Below are 22177 nucleotides of genomic sequence, written 5' to 3'. Positions count from 1 at the left end.
TTATTGTATTTATTAAGCGCTGTAAATTTTAAATATTTTCCACACCTAAAACTAAAAAAATATATTTTTTAAAATGAACTCACTTCACTCTGCACTTTGGGACCTCTTCAATCAATGACCTTTGTAATACCTGGAAGATCAGATAACTGATTTTCTTGTAACTGATAACTGCTTCAGGTGGAGGGCCATCTAAATTTTTGTTGCAGCTCAGAAAAATAGTCACACATCATTCCTTGGTCGGTTACAGAATGCGATCTTTTTATTTTCATACAGCACAGCACACATAAAATTGGCTTCTGTCTTCTTTAAAAACGAATGATCATTGTTACTAATGTTTTTCAACTTCTTTCTTTGCTACCTAGATACCGTATTGTTTTGCAATTATTCTAACATAGGTCAAGTCAAGGGAAAATGTGACTCACTTGGAGTTACTAAGTTTTTCAATATAATATCTTCCTCATTAGAGAGAGAATTTTGATTATCAGCTTCCTTGGGTAGAAAATCTGCTGATGGTGATACCAGTCTCTGAATACTTATTAATGGGTTTTCTTACAGACAAAATGTTTGCCTTAACATCAGCCACAGCTTTTTCAAGATTCTTCCTTGTATATTATAGATAAGATTTACCATCGACTCTCTTAATAAACTCTACAGGCCTCTTGAAACAAAAAAAGTTATTTTCTTAGAGGTACTTACAATAGTATTTTCTTGAAAATTTAATATTAAACCAACTATATCGAAAAGTAATTATAGATAGTACTATCACATATGAGCCGAATGCGACATAACCAAACTTATTAAACTAACCTAAAAAGAAAAACCTAATAATGATAATGACTCTAATGTAAGTTATAAACACTATGATATACAACTAATTAATTTTAATACAGCTTTATGTAAATAGCACTCTTTAGTTTAGTCTAATGTAATGTTTTTGTGCAAACAACATGTCTCAAGCCACCCCAAGTTTATAGCGAATCTGAAAATCAAAATTATCAATACAAAATATGAGTCTAAAGTTATTCTTTGTTTAGTGATAATTAAGGGGTAAGTGAGGTTATGGTTTAAAAATTAATCGTGTTTACATAATAAAATCTACTTCACTACTAGTCTTTTGGAAATTTTCTATAGTTTTAAACTAGTAACTACATTGGTTATAAAGCTTATTCTTTATTTTGAGAATATCAGCTAGACTATAACGTACAGTCGTACACTGCTCGAGCTCTAAAACAGTGAAACATAGTTACATCCACCCACTGTTCCTAATATATTGTAACACAAAATAATACACTTCATCATCCCGCTGCCCCAAGTCACTGCGTTTGATGTTACGATTAAATCTCGCCGCTGATAGCTAATTAAATATACCACGCACGCTGTAATGTACAATACATATCTAATCCATTGTAATAGTAGATTCTTGTAACCTTCATGTTGTGTCCTGGGTTACAGCAATTGTCAATACAGCTCAGAAAAGATACTAGCCTCTAATCCTCTAATTATATTTGCAACAATAGTAGCATTCTGACCAGAGATCTTATGTGAACACGACAAAAATAATTTAGAAGCAGGATAAACTGAAAAATTTTCTTTTATAAGTACTTGGCTCAAATTGCCAAGGAATTCACATTGGATTAACCGCTGCCGTATTATTAATGTGACACACCTACACATTGCTACTCACAGCCAATAAAAAAAAAATTCATCCCTATGCTGACGTAGGATTCGAACTCATGACCAGTGTCAACCTCAAGTTACGCTACCCAAGACTAAGGGGAGCAGCTGGAATACACAAGTTCAAGTGAATGAGATACTAATCTGAGATGTATTTTGTCTACTAAATAAAACGAATATAGATTATAGAAAACAAATAAATAAGAAACGGAATGGTTAACAGAGGAAATCAACATTTACAGAACTTGCGATTGCTTTCACGCCGAATCAGTGCAGAAGTCAGGAACATATATTCAGGCGGAATGAGCTGCGATGTTGTAGTACACCTGGTCGTGGCAGGGGAAAATGTGACCTTGACAGCCAGGCAGTAGAATTCCCAACGTCAAACATTTTCTCGGAGCCAGCCGGTAGTTGTGTATAATCAGCTGAGTAGAAAGCGACATCAATCACTTTGTATTGACTCCAGTATTCGTAAAAGTGTTCTGTGTCGTGGCGGGCATTGACGTTTTCCCTTCTAGTTCGATCACACAGTTCGTTTTCTGTTGCTGGGTGCTGTTAATAGCGTAGATTGCGCAACAAGGGTGCAACATTCACAGGCACGGCTTCGAAAGTGACAAGCCGATCCAGAAGTTTATGCAACGGAGCGTTATATCATTGACCATTTCGAAAGCTAAACTTTTTTGGGAAATAATGGCTGCTGTAACAAGTGACGTAATGTTCGTTTGTTTCATGATGAATACATACGTTTATATGTAATGAAGGTAAGGGTAGTATATCATAAAATCAGACTTATGAAAGCCTATATTTTTAGGCAGCAGTATTAATTGATATTTGTGGAGTCACTGGCTATTTTAATCCGTTATAATTCTCTTTCAGCTATATTTTATAATCAAAGTCTGCAAATAATTGGTAAAATAAGTAGCTTTTTATTTAATAGCGAAATACTATTGATACTATGTGTTTGGTTAGTTGATGCTCATTAAATATCATTCCACTGCCGAACTTGGAGGGCAACAGTCGTAGACTAATGCTTTACAATTATACATTAGCCTTCCCATGATAGGCCTACCTCCCCCAACAATTTAATTGTGTCATTAGAGCCCACTGTAATATTACCCACCCACCCTCCTCCCCCATAGAAATACCTTTTTATTCACACTTTATATTATGCTAGACTTGTTTTTATATATAATGATGCAGTATAAGCTTACAGTAAACTAAAAGTGTAAACAGATTTATATATCCATACTACAAGTGCTGTAGGGCTCTTTGCTAATCACTGAAGTTTGATTTTTTTTTTAAACATGCACTACTGATTGTGTAGAACTGTGGTTTTTTGCTGCAGTAATGGAACACATGTTGGTATGATAATTTTACCAGGGTTGAGTACCTGTCAGTGATGTAACATTTAATAGCAAAGTTGTTCACTAATGAGTTTCCCATTATGTTGTCAAAGTTTGTGTGCCATGCACCATGTTGATATAAATTACTTCTTTCATCGGCAACAAAATAAGGTTTACTAACAGTTTTTGCTAAAGCAGAACTTGACATCAGTTTATTGATTATTGTACTTCGTGTATTAAAACATTTTGTTGGTATGGACTTTTCATCCTCAAAGTTTGATTGAATATTTTGTAGTTTTGTACTGTAGGCATACAGTTAAAGTACATTGCTTACAGTTATGTTATTTCTTTCAGCATGACCAAAATCAACGAAGGAAATAAATACCACTTCAATCCTTTATCATAGTTGTACTCTTTATTCAGATTTTTGTCCAGGTCGTACAACTACAGTACCTCATGTGTTTTGTGTTACAGCCATCATCAGATACAATGTGAAGACTGTGCTGAATGTGTAGTTTCAATTGACCATTTTACCACACATGTCTCGATTAAATGTTATGCCTAACCACAGGAATAAAACATGCACATCCTGCCGGTCGACTGTATACAGTGCTGAGGAATGCAACCCTTAAATTTTGTAACATGAAGTTGTTGGTAGTTTGTTATAAGCTTCCTTCATAGTCCACTGAAATTTATTCTACTGAAAGAATTCTAAATGGACTGGTATAACATTTACTGCTGTTGTAGGACAGAATTTAATTCTGTACCTGGTTGGTACAAGGGCATTCAGTTGAAGTTTCTGATAATAAGTAGTGCCCTGTCTATAATTTAAAGAATTTTTTTATAGACAAGATCACATTCAAAATAGTTTATTAACCAGTTTTGACATATTGTATATTGCACAGTCCACACAGGTTTGTCAAAAATAAAATTACAAACAGGTTTGTCATAAGTAGAAATGTACATAGCTAGCTAAAATGCATATTGTGGAACTTAGCATGTCTCTTTGATACTAGTCAGTTGGTAAAATCCACTATATGTAGTAAAAGTGCACATTTATGCCAGTGTTTACATTTACATTGATGAAACACATCTCAGAATCTTCTCACTCGAAATACATAGTGCAACTGTACTATGCACAATATGTGCAGACATGCCAAATGCCACACGGTGCATTTTTGCTGTGTGTATTTTTTCTTGTGAGAAACCTGTGTGGCATTTGTGTTCTGGTTGGTTTTGCCCTGTCTCTGTGCTTATTGCTGATTTTTCAAGTGGGCGCCTTAGTCAAGATCACTAGCTGTATGTTGTGACAGGAAATGGAAGATTTGCAGTCTTCTGTCGGGTTTGTTCAGAAGTTAAGTGTGATTGTTGATTACTGCAAATGTGTGTTGTAAAAGCATTTGGCTAACTAATAAAATGTCTACCAGTCATTATTCAGATACGTATATATTGGTGCAGTAATTTATCGTCTTCACTATGTCAAAGGACTTTCTTTAGAGGTAAAGTGAGAGTTTGTCGATTACACCAGCTTAACTGAAGTCATCAGTACTGCTTTGCCAACTTGCAAACTGTGTGTCCCCCTTGTAATGCAACCTAGAAGTCGGGTACACTTCAGATCAATCTGTCACCACCCCTTACACTCCAAATCCAGGATGGGTAACAGTATTATGAAGAAAATAGTTGCTGCTGCAAAAGTATGATGCCACATGTCACAACGTCATTATGCCTTGGATCAAAGCCATCATCCAGTATCAGTACGCAAATGAAATCTTTGATACCAGTTACTTAGTTAGTGCAAATTTTTTGATTTGTACAGTCTTTGATACCAACAGTTATTCTGTTTTTTTTTTTTAAAGTGCTATTATTTTACCTTTCATTTTGTTCCCACCTCCACCTGATGCCCACTGTTAGCCTTTTAGGTTCAATATTTATTTATATTTACAGTAGGCAGCTGTAATGCCATGGTTGCCAGTTTGCAATCCTGTTTGTGTCTCAGAACTTCTGATGTCATTGATTAAAGTCAACAGGTGGTGTCTAAGGGATCTCTCTCTCTCTCTCTCTCTCTCTCTCTCTCTCTCTCTCTCTCTCTCTAATGAGGCAGGTAGTTGGCTTTTTGGTGAAATTTGAAAATGTGAAAGTAGTGCATTAGGAGGGTCTTTAGAAACTCTCAGCTGACATTAATGAAGAAGAAATGGATGTTGATTGGGAAGAAATAGTTTAGCCACCATCAAAGTCAGTTTGATACAGCTTTGGAAGACTTTTGAGGGAGCAAGGCAGAAGACACTGATAACATTCCTTCTGAATTTTTAAGTATGCTGTGGGATGTGCCGATCAAATGATTACTCATATTAGTGTGTAGAATCTATGAAACTGGAGATACACTATTGGAACTTAAGAATAATTTCATTCACACAAGTCCAAAGATATCAACAGTAGATAAATGCAAGAATTATTGCAAAATCAGCTTAACATCTTATAACTCATATTTCCTGTCAAGAATAATACACAGGAGAATGGAAAAGCAAATTGGTGATTCGTTAGATGACTAGGGGTTTTACTTTAGCAAGGTAAATGCACCAGAGAGGCAGTTCTGATGTTGCACTTGATAATGGAAAAACTGACAAAATTTCATTTGATTTCCTACTGCACTGATCAGTTTCTTACCGTCACAGCATCATTGAGGCAAACTCCTGTGTTCAGGTGTTTCATAGAATGGTGGAGATAAGGAAGCTGCTCTTATTCTCACGTAATGAGATAATCTACAATTTTATATTCTCCATGTGGGTATTAGAATCAGCTCTGCCTACTGCTAGGCACTTCTCCAGGACCTTATCAGATTCATTATGTCATTCTGTCATATGTGCCATGAAGTCAAAGACAAGCCCTTATCTGTTTTGATGGACAGTACCTCATGACTTGGAAGATGGGAATGTTAATTCCATATGGAAATGAGGCAAGGATCATACTGACCCTAACAGTTGGACTGTAGCACTTACCAGTTCTATGTGTAGAACTTTCAAACTTATGGTCAACTGCTGCCTCGTTTGGCTCCTAAGGTCCAGAGATCATGTCTGCAGTTCCCATTGCAGTTTCAGGCACTGCCGTTTCACTCATGACAACTTAACCTAGTGGAGACAGTGATATGGGATTCCTTCTTACATAGTTGGTGTGTTTTTTGACCTCAAAAAAGTATGAGACCACTTGAAGGTACAACATTCATTGCTAACTTCATGAATGGGGACTATGTTGATGGCTGTCACTTCTTATCCAGTCATTTCGCAAGGAATTGCGCTTTCAATATCCTGTTGGAGATGCCTTGTCCGATTGCTGTGTTAAGGGGTCGGCGGAACCGTCAGATTCCACCTGTTGGTTTTGACCCGTGACATAAGACTGTTGTGGTGTGTGACGTCACGACAGGCGAAGTTTAGTTTGCGAGTGTCGTGTGTTTGTAGGTGTAATGTTGATGCGGTCGGTGTTCCTCTCTGGTGGTGTGTTTGGGGGTTTCGTGTTACGTGGTGGTGTGGGTTTAGTTTGAGCTTGTGGTGTGTTTGTAGGTGTCATTTTGCTGTGGTCTGGGTGCTCTCTGATGGTGGTCGTGGGTTGCGAGTTGTGTGTAGTATTGGGTTCATTTGAGTGGTAGATGTTGACTGGTTTTGTCGTGGTGCTAACTGTGTGTCTAGTGAAATATTTTGCAGCGAGTTGAAGGTGTAATTTTTTTGTGCCTAAGTTACTGTAGTGTTGTTTTTGGTTCGCTGTGTGTGAATTTTGTATATTACTGCTGTTATGTCTTTGTTTTGTCTGGATATGACCCGGAAGACCAATAGTTTTCAGTTATGGGGGCTTATGGGCGAGACTCCCTTGTTGCTTATAAAGTTCCTGCAACTTTTCAATCTTTTGGCTGAATTATGCAGTGTTCATTGTGTGGAGAACCTATGAGGCTTACCAAAGTTCGGAATAACGTATGACGCTCCATACATTGAGGTTCCTGGTTCGAGAAATGTAGGTTGGGCAGGCGTGAGATTGTGTTGATGAGTTATCATTTTTGTTATCAATCCTCTCACAGTTTCTGTGCGCATGAGGTGGTCGTTAGTGAGTGAACAGTGCTTGACTGGTATTCTTTTTGTTGTGAGGTTTGTTCTTGAATATATTGAATACAGGGGTAAGTTGAGTGGGCCTGGGGTAGTTGTGGAGATTGACGAGTCGCAGTTCGAGAGGAGAAAGTATGGGAGGGGTAGCCTGTGGTTGGTATATGGGTGTGGGGGGCTGGGTCTTCAGAATGTGTTTTTAGGGTTGTTGAGCATCGTACAAAAAGGGAGTTAGTGGGTTTGATTCAGGAATATGTAGAAGAGGGCAGTACTGTAATTTCGGATGGGTTTTCTTTTTATAGTGGGTTGGGTTGGGAGGGGTACCAGCATTTAGTAGTTAACCACAGTGTCAAGTTTAAGAATTATGAGAGTGGGGCCTGTACTAATACTATAGAGGGATTTTTGGGGGCTGGTAAATCTGTTACTGGGAGGGGGAAGGGGTGCTCTTTTAACCTTCAGGCTCATTTAGATGAGTACTGTTGGCGAAAGAATGTCCCTGAGGGCTATTGTATTTTTAGAGTTTTTTTAAGGGCTGTCAGTAAGATGTGTTAGGTTTGGGGGGGGGGGTTGGTTAGGTTTGCAGAGGTAGGTTGGTGGGAGGTGGTCGTGGTTTTTTGATTTTGTTGTGGAGGATTTGTTTTGTTGTAGTTTTTTTTAGTTTTTGGTTATTATTTGTTTTAAGGTCTTAAATTTTTGGAGGCGGGGTAGGTGGAGGGGGTGGAAATTTTATTTGGTTGTGGTTTATTATGTTGGTGTGTGTGTGTGTGTGTGTGTGTGTGTGTGTGTGTGTGTGTGTGTGTGATCTGAAAGACCTGTGGACAGATGGCTTCAAATCATTGAATATTTTAAAATGTCTCAGTGGAAAGATGTGAGGAGCTGACAGGTCCCACCTCCCGCAGTTTTACAAGGCATTCGTCGAATCACAGTTAGATTATGGGAGGGTCGTTTATAAATCAGCCTGTATTTTGTACTTAAAGATGTTACAGTGTCCACCATGAAGGTATTCGGATATCGACTGGAGCATTTTGAACCATCCCAGTTAAGTGTCTGTGTGCAGAGGCTGGTGAACTGCCATGCTAGATTTGGAGGGGAGGCCCTGAAAATCTCAGTATTATCTTGGTCATAGGCATTTAGTGTGGAGGTCCACCCCAACAGTGAGTGGTTGTTCTGAAAATCTCAGTATTATCTTGGTCATAGGCATTTAGTGTGGAGGTCCACCCCAACAGTGAGTGGTTGTTCAGAAATCGGCCCCATGTGACCAAGCCATTTGGGATACTTGCTACTGACTGTCCCAAGGATCTGGATTATCATACTTGCAAATACACAGCTGTGGATGGAACAAACTGTTGCCATGGCATCTTCAGAAACTCAAATTGGTTTTAAGCTTTACGCAGTACAAGAAAACTTGTACTCGAGAGTTACAAAATGTACTTTCTAACTCTTTTTTCCTTCAATTTTAAGTTTATACAGATGGATCCTGGCAAGTGAATGCCCTCGGTTGTTCAGCTGTTTTCCCTGACAGGGTTTTCAAGGTGCACCTCCCAGAACAATTTACAAATTGTGATGCCAGGTTATATGGCGTATGACACCACTGGAGTGGATTCACAGGCATCACAGTGTAAGGTGTCTCATCAGTTCTGACTCGCTCATTGAACTACAAGCAGTCCACCAAATATATTCCATAAACAATCTGATCAAGCTGATCTATGACTCCTTAAGTGGCTCCAACACCATGACGAGGTGGCAATCCTTTGCTGGGTACTGGCCATATCAAGATACAGAGAAACAACATAGCCGATAAAGCAGCTAGAGAACATGTCGGGGCAGTGTTGTATGTCGATGTGCTGTCCCTTTGCGCACTATCATTTCATTATATCTGACAGACAAATCGTGTCAGTGGGAAATTGAAGGTGGCAGAAAACAAACTGCGGCCTCTCAGATCGACCGTACTGGCATGGTGAAAGTCATGCCAACTGTACTGATGAAAGGAAGTTTTACTCACCAGACTACGTGTAGGATATAGCCCTTTAGCACATGGTTTTCTCCTCTGGTGGGAGGATCCATTGTGGTGTGAAACTTTCGGTTCAGCGTGTTTTGGCTATGTGCATCTTGTATACTGACAGCAGGGCAGCCCACAGTTTGGCTGGAGATCTGCCCACCATACTGGCTGATATAGATACCAGTGTGAACTCTTGGGCCTCACCTGTAAAGTGCTTGGGAAGGGAAGTGGACTTAAATATGAAGTACACCATATTTAGGAACAGCCTCTGATCACCCCACCCCTCACCTCCCACACTCGCCTCCCCACCCGTCCAGAATCTCAGGCTGACATCTCGTCAGGGTACTGATGACCATGCTGTTGAGTGACACATGTCCAAAATCTTGAGAAAGTGTTTGAGAATATAAAATGGTGCAAGATATTTGAAATTCCCTGAAAAATAGGTATAAGCCATCAGGAAAGACAGGTAGATTACGGTACATGCAACTACCAAGAGGGAAAAATAAAAATGATGGACCAAGAGAGAAGTGCTCTGATTTAAAAAAACCTGCTGAACTTGTACATCAAAGAAGCAGTGATGAAAATAGTGGAATAGGCCTGGGATTAGAACTGAGAGTTAAAAATGTATAAATTATTTGTTGCTGATGCCCTCAGTGAAACTGAGAATAAATTACAGTACCTCTTGAATGAAGTGAGCATTCTTAAGAGTTCAGAATATGGACTGAGAGTAAAACAGAGAAAGACATAGGTAATGAGGTGTAGCAGAAATGAGGTTAGTGACGAACTTAACATCAAAATTGGGGACCACATAGTGAACAAAGTGAAGGAATTCTGCAACCTTGGAAGCAAAGTAATACATCACAGATGAAAAAAAGGCAGATAAAAGAAATAGAGTAGCACAGGGAAAGAGGGCATTCCTAGAGAAAAGAAATCTGTTAGTCTAAGACATAGGCCTTAATCATAGGAAAACATTTTGAGAAAGCATGCCTGGACACTACATTGTATGGCAGTGAATCATAAATTGTGGGAAAACTGGAAAAGAAGAGAATCAGTGTTTGACATGTGGTGTTACAGAAGAATGTTGAAACTGAGTGAACCTAACAAGAAATGAAGCGGTGCTCTACAGAATCAATGAGGGGCAATATTGCATAGCATGTGTTGTATTTCTACCTGTTTGAAAGCAATGTTGATTATTATTCAGTAGACACTGGCTGTGTGTGAAGCAGTAGAGATATGTATTTTACCTGAGACTGAGCTTGTGGCATCATTCCATTTCTTACCCCCAGTTTCAGACAGTCTGGATTTTGTATGAGTTGGCCGATTCCATTTGTGACACATTGATATTTTGGTCATAGGAGACCACATTTTTAGGTTTTGTGATTTGTGCTATTTTTACATTTATGAATATTCAAAACAAGTTATCAGTCTTCACACCACTTTCAAATCTTAAGATCTGATTGAATATTTGTACAATGTTTCTCTGATAGTACTTCATTTAACTAATTACATCATTGGTGAAAAGCCTGAGGGCACCATTGATGGTGTCTGTCAGTTAATTCATACACAACACTTAACACAAAAAATACCAACACACTTTACCTGAAGTCACTGGTGCATCTTACTATAGCTTTTGATCCAAGATTTGATGCTGTCTCTTTCCTACCAAGAAACCCTCAATACAGTCACAAATTTCGTTAGCATTTTTTCACAGTGGCAGTGGACCTGTCAGTTGGATACTGAAGGTATGCCTCATGCAGCACAAGAAGCTCCAAATTGTTTCTGACTGTTTTCAGACAGCATTTTTCACCGCACCATATGGTAGTTCACTCTTTTTATACAGCTAATTTTATCCATTTCGTATTGAAATTATTTTTGTTTGCTTATCCCATATTAAAATGTCAAGAGTTAGACTGCATATCTCATTCCCTTTAGAAGAATTTTATTGGTCTTATACTCCCAGGATCGAGGGATTGGCAACCCTATAGTAAGTCAGTCCACTCGAATAAAATTAAGAACGTCTGAAGCTATAATGCAAAATGTTGGGCTACTTTGTAATTAACATTTATTAATGTTGTGACACATTATATCATGTTAAGAGTCTGCTCGCTTCCCACTGTAAACTAATTTTGCTGTTGTTGTTGTTGTTGTTGTTGCTGTTATATACACGTTTATTGGAAACTAATCCATAACATAATGTGCATTGAAATGAAACCCGGTCACTAGTGTAAAGTAATTTTAACAATTTTACTAACCCAAAACTGTAGTTATGTACAGTATACATACTCAAAAAATAGCTGACAAAACTGTTGGCACATTTATCCCGTTGCGACACTAGCCACTCTATTTCATCCTTGAAGAAGCTAGTAGGCTGCTGTTGGATCCAGGCCTGGACCCTGTCACACACTTCGTTGTCCGTTTCACATCGAGGTCTGTGAATAGCTTGTTTCATAGGTCCTAACACAAGAGTCACACGGTGAAACGTCTGCATTGTATGGTGGACGTTCCAGTGTTTCCACTGCTTGCTCTGACTCTTGCTTTCTAGTTCAAAATGATGACACCATGTTTCGTCAGCTTTGACAATATGCTCATGTTAACTTTGCAGATGACTCAAAGACAGCACCATTCGAGTATTGCACTGTTTTGCGGTCAGTTGGTGGGGAACCCACTGCACACAAATTTTTCGAAAGTTGATACATTATGGTGTGGGCGGTGCCCTCGTTAATACGCAATGACAAATGGATCTCGTCAACGGCTATTCTGCAGCTGTCCAAGACTAAAGCATTCACTTCCGCAACTATTTCCAGTGTGATGACACGATGAGCCTGTCCAGGACGACCATCATCATCATGATCATCATCATCCTCCAATGACTCACGCCCCTCAGCGAATCGTTTGTGCCATTCCACAACACTTGAACGACTCAGACTGTACTCACGGTACACGGCCTCATTCCGTCGATACATTTAACAGCCTCCAACTCCCTCCGCTGTCAAAAATCGAATCACCCCTCGTTGTTGCTGCTTACTCGCCTGCATGTTCGGTAGTGGATGATAACTTGTGTGACCACCTTCTCTTCGGCGTGAAACCACACTGACGCTATGCAACATCAAACGGTGTGCACATATCCGTCTCTTTACCAATAGATGGCGCCACCATACTCGCAGTTGCGTTGTGCCACCTTACGTGTAAGGCAAAGGTAGATGCACTGACCAGGTTTCATTTGAATGAACCTCATACATGTAACATCTCACTGTATATCTACATGGAAAGTATTAATAACTTCGAAGATAATTACATTGAAAATAATAATAAAACCTAATTTTCAGAAACGTTATAACATTCAGTTTGTAGCTTCCCAGTAAAATTCAGAGATATGCATAACAACTTAGAGAAGGAAACTTAGTAATGAACCAAAGTGTGCAAAAGTTAGAACACATAATTTCTGGTGTCGCTGTATAATTTGCAGATATTGGCTTTCCCTGTGCTTCCACATCCAAACCTGAGCATAACAGTAGATCATCTGAATCCATAACACGAGCTATATCACAAACATACTTGATGTAGAATGAATGTGGCTAATTTCCCTTTTATATTACTGTTGCAGTGCTGTAAACATGAAATGGATAGCTTAAATTAGTAAAAAATATAGTTTAAATGTGTTAGGAGTGTGTATTGTAAGTATGAATTGCAGAGCAGTGTTTTCTTCTGTTTCAGGCAAATCTCTTTCCTATTATGGCTGCCTAAATAAAAGTGGTGTATTTTGCCCCCTGCACCAGGGGGCACGAGTGCCTAAACACCAAGAAGTGCAAAGTGAAAAACACAACTTAATAAAAAGACTGAAGATTAATCACTGTGATTTGTATCGGAGTATTAATTGTGCTGCCGCCAATTACTATACTCCGTGCATGGCCAATCTAGTCAAGAGCTTCCCATTAAAAGTGCAATGTGAAAGGCTGTTTCAAAGCCATATGGTGCTGAATACATATGTATATAGTTGAGGTTTTGTTAGAGTGTGTGAATGTGCAATAAAGTTGTACAGCAAATGATTATATTTTTGTAAACAGAAGAGACAGATGTTTGTTTGAATGAGCAAGTAATACAACATTTTATTTATTCTTGAAAAATAAGCTTCCTGTCATTAACATTTCTTTTTTTGTGGCAGTGTTACTCTTGCAAGTAAAAATATCATTATATTTGTTTGCAATAAATGTGTGGATATACATAAGCTACGTGTTGTCTTGAAAACGTAAAAGAGGAAGCAGGGTCTGTTGGAGGTTTCTTTAAAAGATAGCAGCAGTTCCACATTTACCTCTGTCACAATGAATAGATGTGCTTCAGAACGTGAGTGTCATGAACATTGTCGTTCACAACAACATGGAATGGAGATCTGCAGTGTTGTTACCCGTCGTCAATTAGGAGATGAATTATTGGCGGGATATCTTCAGTGGCTATGCTGCAGTTGTGGTCAAGTCAGCGACTACTTGGGTCGCACTGCTCTACATATGGCAGCATCCTGTGGCCGATATAATCTAGCAAGATGGCTATTGCAACATGCCGGTGCAAATGTGAATGTTCGTGATCTGGAGTCTGGCTATACTCCCCTTCATCGAAGTATCTTCTATGGTCAGCTGCATATTGCAAGCTTGCTTATACAGGTATGTATAGCACCTGTAGTCTTCTATACCTATGTACACTGGTTATTAAAACCTATAGCGGCAGTAGTGCTGATTCATTCTTTGACCTACAGTTTGCATTTGGGTTTAGGAATATAGAAGCAAATAGCTAGTCAGGTTCATGTTCAGTGTGTACCAATAACTTAACACCATTTGTCATCATTTTGTGTGTGTGTGTGTGTGTGTGTGTGTGTGTGTGTGTGTGTGAATTTTGCTGCATTGGACCATACAGATTTGTCAAGGACAAGCAAGGCATTATACTCTGACTCATGCTGTGAAACACACCTCTATCAGCTAATCATCTCAGCTCGAAGGGCCTTAAATTGGACAAATACACTAACTGTACAACAGGTCCTGCTTGAAGTATTAAGTAGTCTCAAAAGTTGACAGCTGTGCTCACATATAAACTGTTTCATTATGCTGGAACCAGAGTAAGTTAAATTTCTGGAAGCTGATTATCATAGTATTACATCCCAAATGCTAACTAAATAACCTTAGTTAGTTCTAACACTAAGTGTGAGTGAGTTCACATAATTCCAGATGTGACTGTACCAATTCTTAAAATGACCCGCGTCCGGCCATCCTGATTTAGGTTTTCCGTGATTTCCCTAAATCGCTCCAGGCAAATGCCGGGATGGTTCCTCTGAAAGGGCACGGCCGACTTCCTTCCCCATCCTTCCCTAATCCGATGAGACCGATGACCACGCTGTCTGGTCTCCTTCCCCAAACCAACCAACCAACCAACCTTAAAATGACCAGTGAGTGTAAAATAGGCCACATCTGTAAACATAACATTTTTGTTGAAAAACCCAATGCACATTTCAGCTACAAAATGGATGGTGCTGTTGCCTGCACCTGCTGAAGTTGTTAAACCCGTGAACATAGTCTTGAGTTATCTACTTAGTATTAATTCGATAGAAACTGAAAATACCAAGTATACTTGGGCAGAGTGGACCTTTGAAAAAATGAAATTTTGCTTATATCTGTTTCAGTGCTGGTAGTTTAGTGTTCAGCCACTAGAGATCATCCAGTCCTCCATTTGTAATCTGGCTGTCGACAAAATGCATGCTTTCAGCCTCTGTTCTGTACAGTTTTTTAGGCGATGGTTATGAATAAGAATGGCTGTAGTGATCTTGAGTTTGACCTTGAATTTAGTGGCTCAGAAAGTGAAGAATAATCTGATGTTACTTAGTTGTAGACAGAAAGTTGATGGCATTCATCAAATGACAGATAAATGCTTACATATAGTACATTATAAATGTGTACTGTGCTCCAGCCACCTCCTCAAAGATTTTTATTTACAGGAAGCCGTTGTGAAATACATGGCTGGACTTCATATCTACATAGGAAGTGAATAATAACAAAGTTTCAGAATACTTTAGTCAAAGCCTAGTGCATGAGTATAAGTAAAGCAGCAATCAATCTTTGATTACGTTGGAGGTGGTATGCCACTATCTTCCTCTATCCTTTAAACTGACTTGTCCAGCCAGTTAAAGGGGTACATACAGTTTAACATGGATTCTGAACCACGACATAACACAGCATTCTTCACGTCAGTGAACATTAATAGAGGTGAAATAAGTCGTGAGTGACAGACAAAAATCCTTTGCTTGACCGGGGGATAACCCAAGGTCTTTGAAGTTGTAGTTGGCACTTTACCACTGACAAGGGAACATTCCCAAGTGTCAATAATCATGGAGGAGGCCAAAATAATGCAGTACTTATTTTTTATTTATTTATTTTTTTGTTTGTGCCCAATTTCACTTTTGAGGGGTAAAACACCCCAAAAGATAATTGGGCATGTTAGGTTTGGAGGGGATATCTTTGAAACGATGATACGTAAAAATGTATTTCATGTAAAACTTCATATGTAATCAGCATCCTTGAAAACTCTATAGGCCTAATCGAATTTTATTATAATTTCAAATTTTGCAATATACACCATCACCATTAAATAATTTTGAAAAATGAAAACTTTTGTTACAACACAAATTAAACAAGCTTTCAAGCTGTGTACATCCGTGTGTAATAAAGATAGTTTCTGAAATACCGTTTCTGAAAAGTAAGCTGTACACATTGCGCTGTCAGGGTATTTTGAACATATGTAATTAAAGTATCTTAACGTTCATTATTAGTCTATGTTATTTATTTTACTTATATGTGTTTTATGTTTTAAATCGCTTTTTGAAGTTGTACAATTTTTCCTGCTTACGTGTATTTTGTTTGAAATAATGATAATCTGCAAATAAATGTTTAGACATAACGTTTTCTTACACCATGCACATAAAATTAACAAATTTTCTGGGCATAATATACACAACAGAGAATACAAAGTGAAGCAAAATTCAGCAGGATTTGATTTTGTCGTGGGTGATCATCTAAATGCCCTGATTTGTATTGGGCATATTGCAGTACATCAGTAAGTTTTGGCAAAGAGAATTGATTATGTTCTACTGACTCCAGCTTTTATATTGTTTCTCAAGTAGAGATTGACATCAAAATCGTTCAATGGAACTACATCTAAAAATCTTACAAGGTTATTCCAACATCAAAAGCTATGTACATACCATGTCTGTAATTGTGTTGTCGAGTCCTTTCGAATCACCAGGTGAACTAATTTCTTGTCCTCGGGTTTGACGGTAAAAATGGTTTTTTCACACTGATCACTTGCCTCTTCACAGTTTTAAAAGAAACTGATGACGAGTTTGGATCTAGAACTCGAGAATCTCTTTTTGAAGCCCCAAATGTCCTTGTGACTGCATTGAAATCTAGCAAACAAACATCTGACCGGGTCGAAAGATATATGAAACATGTTTTCTTTCCCAGTGAGGGAGAAAAATCTGTATTATTGTTAGTTTCTTAGGGTTGCCAATGTGAAAGAACCATATAGAGCATCATACCTGATGACAAGGAACTTGTTCATTTGGTGATCCCAAAGGACTCGACGGCACAGGTGTAGTTGTGAGATGTATATGGCTTTCAATGTTTGAAGAACCTGGTGAGAAGATTTTCATGTATAGATTTGTTGAATGATTTTGATGTCCATTTCCACTTGAGAAATGACATAATTAAGCTTCAGTCACCAGTACACAATCAGTTCATTTTGCCAAGGGTTACCAATATTCTGAAATGTGCCTGATACAAATAAGAATCTTTAGAGGGTCACCTGCAACATTTCAAAATCCTGCTGCAGTTTGTTTTATCTTGTGTTCTCCGTTGTGAGTATTATGTGAAGGAATTGTTCATTTTATGTGTGTGGTGTAAAGAAAGATTATGTTTTAAGCATTTATTTATAGATTATCATTACTGCAATGATTTTGTGTTGTAATAAGGAGTTACTTATTATCAATTAACAAAATGCGCACATAGAAATGGAAAACTAAAAGTAAGTAAATGTAAAACAATAATTTAAAATATGAAACAAATGTAAGTAAAACATGTAAATAGACTAATAAAGAATGTTTAGATATTTTAATTAAGTATGTTCAAAATACTCTGACAGCACATTGTGTAAGCCTATTTTCCAAAAATAGTATTTCAGAAAAAAGCTTCAGTGCACATGGAGTATGTTGCTTCAAAGCTTCTTTAATATATGTTTTAACAAAAGTTTTTATTTTTTAGAATTAATCAATGGTGGCATGGTATTTCGCATTTTGAATTGTTGCAAAATTAGATTATACAGTTTTAAAGAATGTGAATTACATATCAACTTTTATATGAGAAACATTTTTATATATTATCGTTTTGAAGATATTCCACCAAACACAATATGCCAAATTACCATTTGGGGTGAGTTTCCAACTTCAGAGTGAAATTGGGCACAAAAAGAAAGGAAGAAAAATCGTATTGCGTTATTTTGCCTCTCTATACACCTGCCAGGTTTCATTAAAATTGTGTGTTGGCACATAGGAATGTTCCCTTGTGAGCCACTAGAATACACTGGGTTTTATTAATGGTGATAATCAGAAATATGTGACCCATTATTTTGAGCTACAGAAGCTACCTTTTTATGTCCATATGTAATGTCTAGGATGGAGGAGGAAAACTTCCTGATAGCACCTTGTAAAGGCCCCTTTTCAGGATTATGGTGAAGACCTCAGCTGCAATGAAAGCAGAGGAGGTGGACTTCAGCATGGTGGAGTTGGCAAAAGAGTCTGCATGTTGTCCAAAGCTAAAGTGGAAAGATGACACAATAGTTCCACATGTTAGTGATGCTGCCTTGGAAGCATCGGTTCCCACTTGTTAGTGGTGACTGGATCAGTAAAATTCCAGGCTAGCAACCTGATCTTATTTTGGAAATTCAGAGGTTGTCCTGTGTTCCTTGCTCTTTACAATTTGCAACTTCAAATCGTTAAGTGGAAAGTTTGCTTGATGGTGGATGCACTACCATCAGGAGAAACACTGAGGAAGAATCCACCATTAAATCTTGTAATGCGTTGGGACCTGGGTTCTAGGGATTCTCAACCCTGTCAGTGAAGAAAACAGAATATATTGAAATTTTTGGTAATTTTCAGAAAGTACTACTACTTTGGAGCATTAAATGTAAATTCTCTTCTGAAAAATGGAAAATGGAATTGGAGTTATTTCTACTGAAGAAAGATATACAAACTTTGTCAACAAAATACAAATTTTGTCAGTGCAGGAATTGAGATTCTTAGGTTAGGATATAGTTGACACTCAACATTATAGAATTTGCAAAGGAAAACCAGCTATAAGAATAATGGAAAACCAGCAATAAGAATAATGGAAAACGTGCTTATGTTTGGAAAGTATTTTATGTAAGCCAAGAATATTTTAGACAGTATAAAAGATTGTAATTCAAATCATAAAGAATTTCCATGCTAACAATAAAGTGCAAAAATAAGCCACACCCATACGAGCTGCCAAGCACCTCTAAATGAAAACAACAAAAGAAACCTGCATAAAGTAAATCAGTTTTGGGATCTTTTAGAATTTGAAATCTCAAACGTACCTGAAAATACTTCTCGGCAACTTCAATGTGCAAGTTTGAAAGAGAAAGTAATTTAAGAGTTTTGTAGGTTAATATCCAGCATACTTAAGAACAAGCAGAAACGGTGAAATACCGATCAGTAAGTGTAAAATGTTCCTGTTGGAACTGATGACCAAATATTTTTGCAAACTACAAAGAAAAGCTAAAACTTCTATATATCCAAATCCAAATAGAAGAGAATAGCAACTGGATCACATAGCTGTACCCAAAAGGGATATTGAGAAAATTATGAATGTCAGAGAGATCAGAAGCAAGGAATTAGATTCAGATCATTGTCTTGCTAAGGTTAAAATATGATTTCTCCCATTTAAAACAAAAAAGAAAAACCAGAAGTTTATGGGAAACAATTCAAGTGGAGCTAGTTTTACGATAGAAAATAGAGAAAAATATAGAGAAGGAACTGAGACAAATAAAATGATGCTTGACATGAATGCCAGATACAAATTACCAAAGTAGTGGCAGAGAAAACATTAGGGCTGTCCAGGCATAAAAAGAAGGCACGGCAGACTGAGGAATGTGAAGAAGTACTAGAACAAAGAACTCGTGAAGAAGTACTAGAACAAAGAACTCAAAAATTGAGATACAAAAAAGAACCATACCTACAAAAGGAGTGTAGAAAGTAAATGAAACGTGTTGTCACAGGCTTCAGCAGGTACAGTTCTGCCGCGATATGGATAACACAGTGTGTGATTAAGAGGTGCAGTAACTGGAGACTTACTCAGAGTTGAAGTACACAGTACAGTATGATTCTTGCAGGCAAAATGTCTAAATTGCACTCATTCACAGCGAAATTTGGCCAATGTATGGACCAAATTCAATACTGAATCTTTTGGCAAGCTGAAGGAACATGTGGAGGGAGATTTCCAATGATGAGGATGTTCGGACAGCAGTTCTCATTTTACTCTCTGAAATGGCTGTGACCATGAACAACAGATTTCTATCAACGAGTAATTGTTTTGTAGAACATTGTGACCATAACCAACAAAACTTAATGACTACATTGAAAAGTATCAGTTTGGAGTGTACTACTGCATTTAATAAGTTACTTAGCCTGTCATAATGACCCATCAATTTATACTCGAAGTTCCAATGTAGAACAGTTCCAGCAGAAAAGAAAAGTACCATAAAAAATAATCTGGAAAATAAAAAGAACTTTTGAAAATACTCATCTTTTAGAAATACAAGAAAATTTCACGAAAGAAAACAAATTTTTTTTAATGTAAGTCTGCAGGCTTTCGTGGCCGTTGTCACTGAAGTTAAAATCTTCTGGGTTATTAGACCGCTTCATGTTTCTTCTAAAATGTTCGACGTTTCAACCCCTCTGCTGGGATCTTTCTCAGGATCCCAGCAGAGGGGTTGAAATGTCGAAAATTTTAGAAGAAACATGACGCGGTCTAATAACCCAGAAGATTTTAAGGTCAGAAATTTTTTTTCCAAAACTTTAAACATGTGCTTAAAGGATATGAAGCTCCAAGCATTTGTTTCAAAGATGAAAATGGCAAAATAGGATTAAATAGAAAGGAAAATTTTTGACACACTCTTAAATTGTCCATTTCCAAGAGTTAAATTAGAATTTTTCAAATACCAGAAAGTAATTGATTTCTCACCAATAGAGCCAGAAATTCATGAAGCCATCAACAAAAACGACAAAGCAGTTAGTGAAGACAGCAGAACTATTGAAAGAGTTGGAAGCAAAGATTGTAAGTAATCTACTGTTGCTTTTTGAGAACATTTGGGAAACAGAGAGAGATTCCAGAAGAGTGACAAACTGCATTAATCCACCCACTACACTGAAAGAGAAAGTAGTAAAATGTCAGCATTTACAGCAGTGTGTCACCTTTGCCAGTGACATACAAATATTATCAAAATTCTTTCGAACAGGCTTGAAGAATCTTAAGAAAACAACTGAGAATATCTCGGAGGTTTTGAAAGGGAAGATCCTACACAGAACAGATTTTTAACTTAAACTGCATAATTCCCCACAAAATGTAACAAGCAAATCTATAGTAGTACCATTTAAGTACCATTTATTGATTTCTAGAAAATGTTTAGTTTGGTAGACACACAGTAGATAAAGTAATTTGATAATTTAAGTGTCAAAGCAAAATTAGCAAACATAATTCATGAAAAACTAACAAATACAATATGCAAACCTGAATTTAGGGGCGAAGTATGGGGGCCATTTGAAATAAAAGCTATTGTTAGTTAAGGGGCTGGCTTACCACCTTTACTGTTTACACCGTTTTAGGAAAAAAAAGTCCATCTGGAACTTGGAGCTAAAATATTGCAAAAGTGAATCAATAATTTGAAGGAAAATAAATGTAATTAAAGTAAATTGTGCAGCTCTTGTAGATAATTTTGCAATACTTTCAGAGAATTGACCAAAGCAGTTATGCAAATAAATCTTCTGAGTTAATAAAATGGAAAGAGTGCATCATTTGACAATATCTACAACAAGAAATGCATATAAAGGGAAAAAAATAAACTAATCACGATTGTGAGGCCTGAATGTTTATAGGCATGTGAAAGTTTATTGATGAACTGTAATTTCAACAGAATAGAGATACTTGCAATAGAGATTCTTAGAAAAATAATAGGTGCAATACAAACCACAGATTGTTGAAAAATGAATAGTAATGAGAAGACCTAGAAAAATAAGGAGAAAATATCAGAAGCAAGGGCAGAGTGAAGACTTTGGACACCTGTGCCGATAGAAGAGAACAGGGTAACGATACAATTATCCCTGTGTTTCTGGAAAGAAGAGGAACTGAAGTTGTTACGTGATCTTTGTTGATGAATACAAAGATTAAAAAAAAAAAAGACTTGAGCAAAAAATTCTATAATTAAATGAAGTTTTGATCTTGGTGAGTGAATTTAAATCATCTGTTGTTTCACTCGGTAACCATACTGGCACCCAACTGAAGATGGAAAGAAGACCTATGTACGGAATTAAAAAATGGAAAATCCAGGATGGAATGTAGCAATATTAGAGAAGAAAAGTTGTTACGCACCATATAGCTTAGATGCTGAGTCAGGATAGGCACAACAAAAAGATTCACACAATTATAGCTTTTGGCCATTAAGGCCTTTCGTAAGCAATAGACATACAGGGTTATTACAAATGATTGAAGCGATTTCACAGCCCTACAATAACTTTATTATTTGAGATATTTTCACAATGCTTTGCACACACATACAAAACTCAAAAACTGTTTTTAGGCATTCACAAACGTTCGATATGTGCCCCTTTAGTGATTCGGCAGACATCAAGCCGATAATAAAGTTCCTTCCGCATACGGCGCAGCATGTCCCCATCAATGAGTTGGAAAGCATTGTTGATGCGAGCTCGCAGTTCTGGCACGTTTCTTGGTAGAGGAGGTTTAAACACGGAA

The 22177-nt window shown here is 37.5% G+C and overlaps 1 protein-coding gene across 1 annotated transcript in view; it reads left to right on the top strand.

Annotated features, from left to right (window-relative positions):
• Positions 1-2010: 2010 nt before the first annotated feature.
• Positions 2011-22177, top strand: part of LOC126457157 (inhibitor of Bruton tyrosine kinase) — a 128483-nt gene continuing 108316 nt past the window's right edge. Inside the window, exons 1-2 of the mRNA XM_050093235.1 lie at positions 2011-2435; positions 12816-13756. Of these exons, the coding sequence (XP_049949192.1) occupies positions 13421-13756 (336 nt within the window). The 5' untranslated portion in view covers positions 2011-2435; positions 12816-13420. The remainder of the gene's footprint in view (positions 2436-12815; positions 13757-22177) is intronic.

The sequence above is a fragment of the Schistocerca serialis genome, chromosome 2 (assembly GCF_023864345.2).
Source record: "Schistocerca serialis cubense isolate TAMUIC-IGC-003099 chromosome 2, iqSchSeri2.2, whole genome shotgun sequence".
Classification (NCBI taxonomy): domain Eukaryota; kingdom Metazoa; phylum Arthropoda; class Insecta; order Orthoptera; family Acrididae; genus Schistocerca; species Schistocerca serialis.
This window is presented reverse-complemented; position numbering and strand designations above follow the sequence as displayed.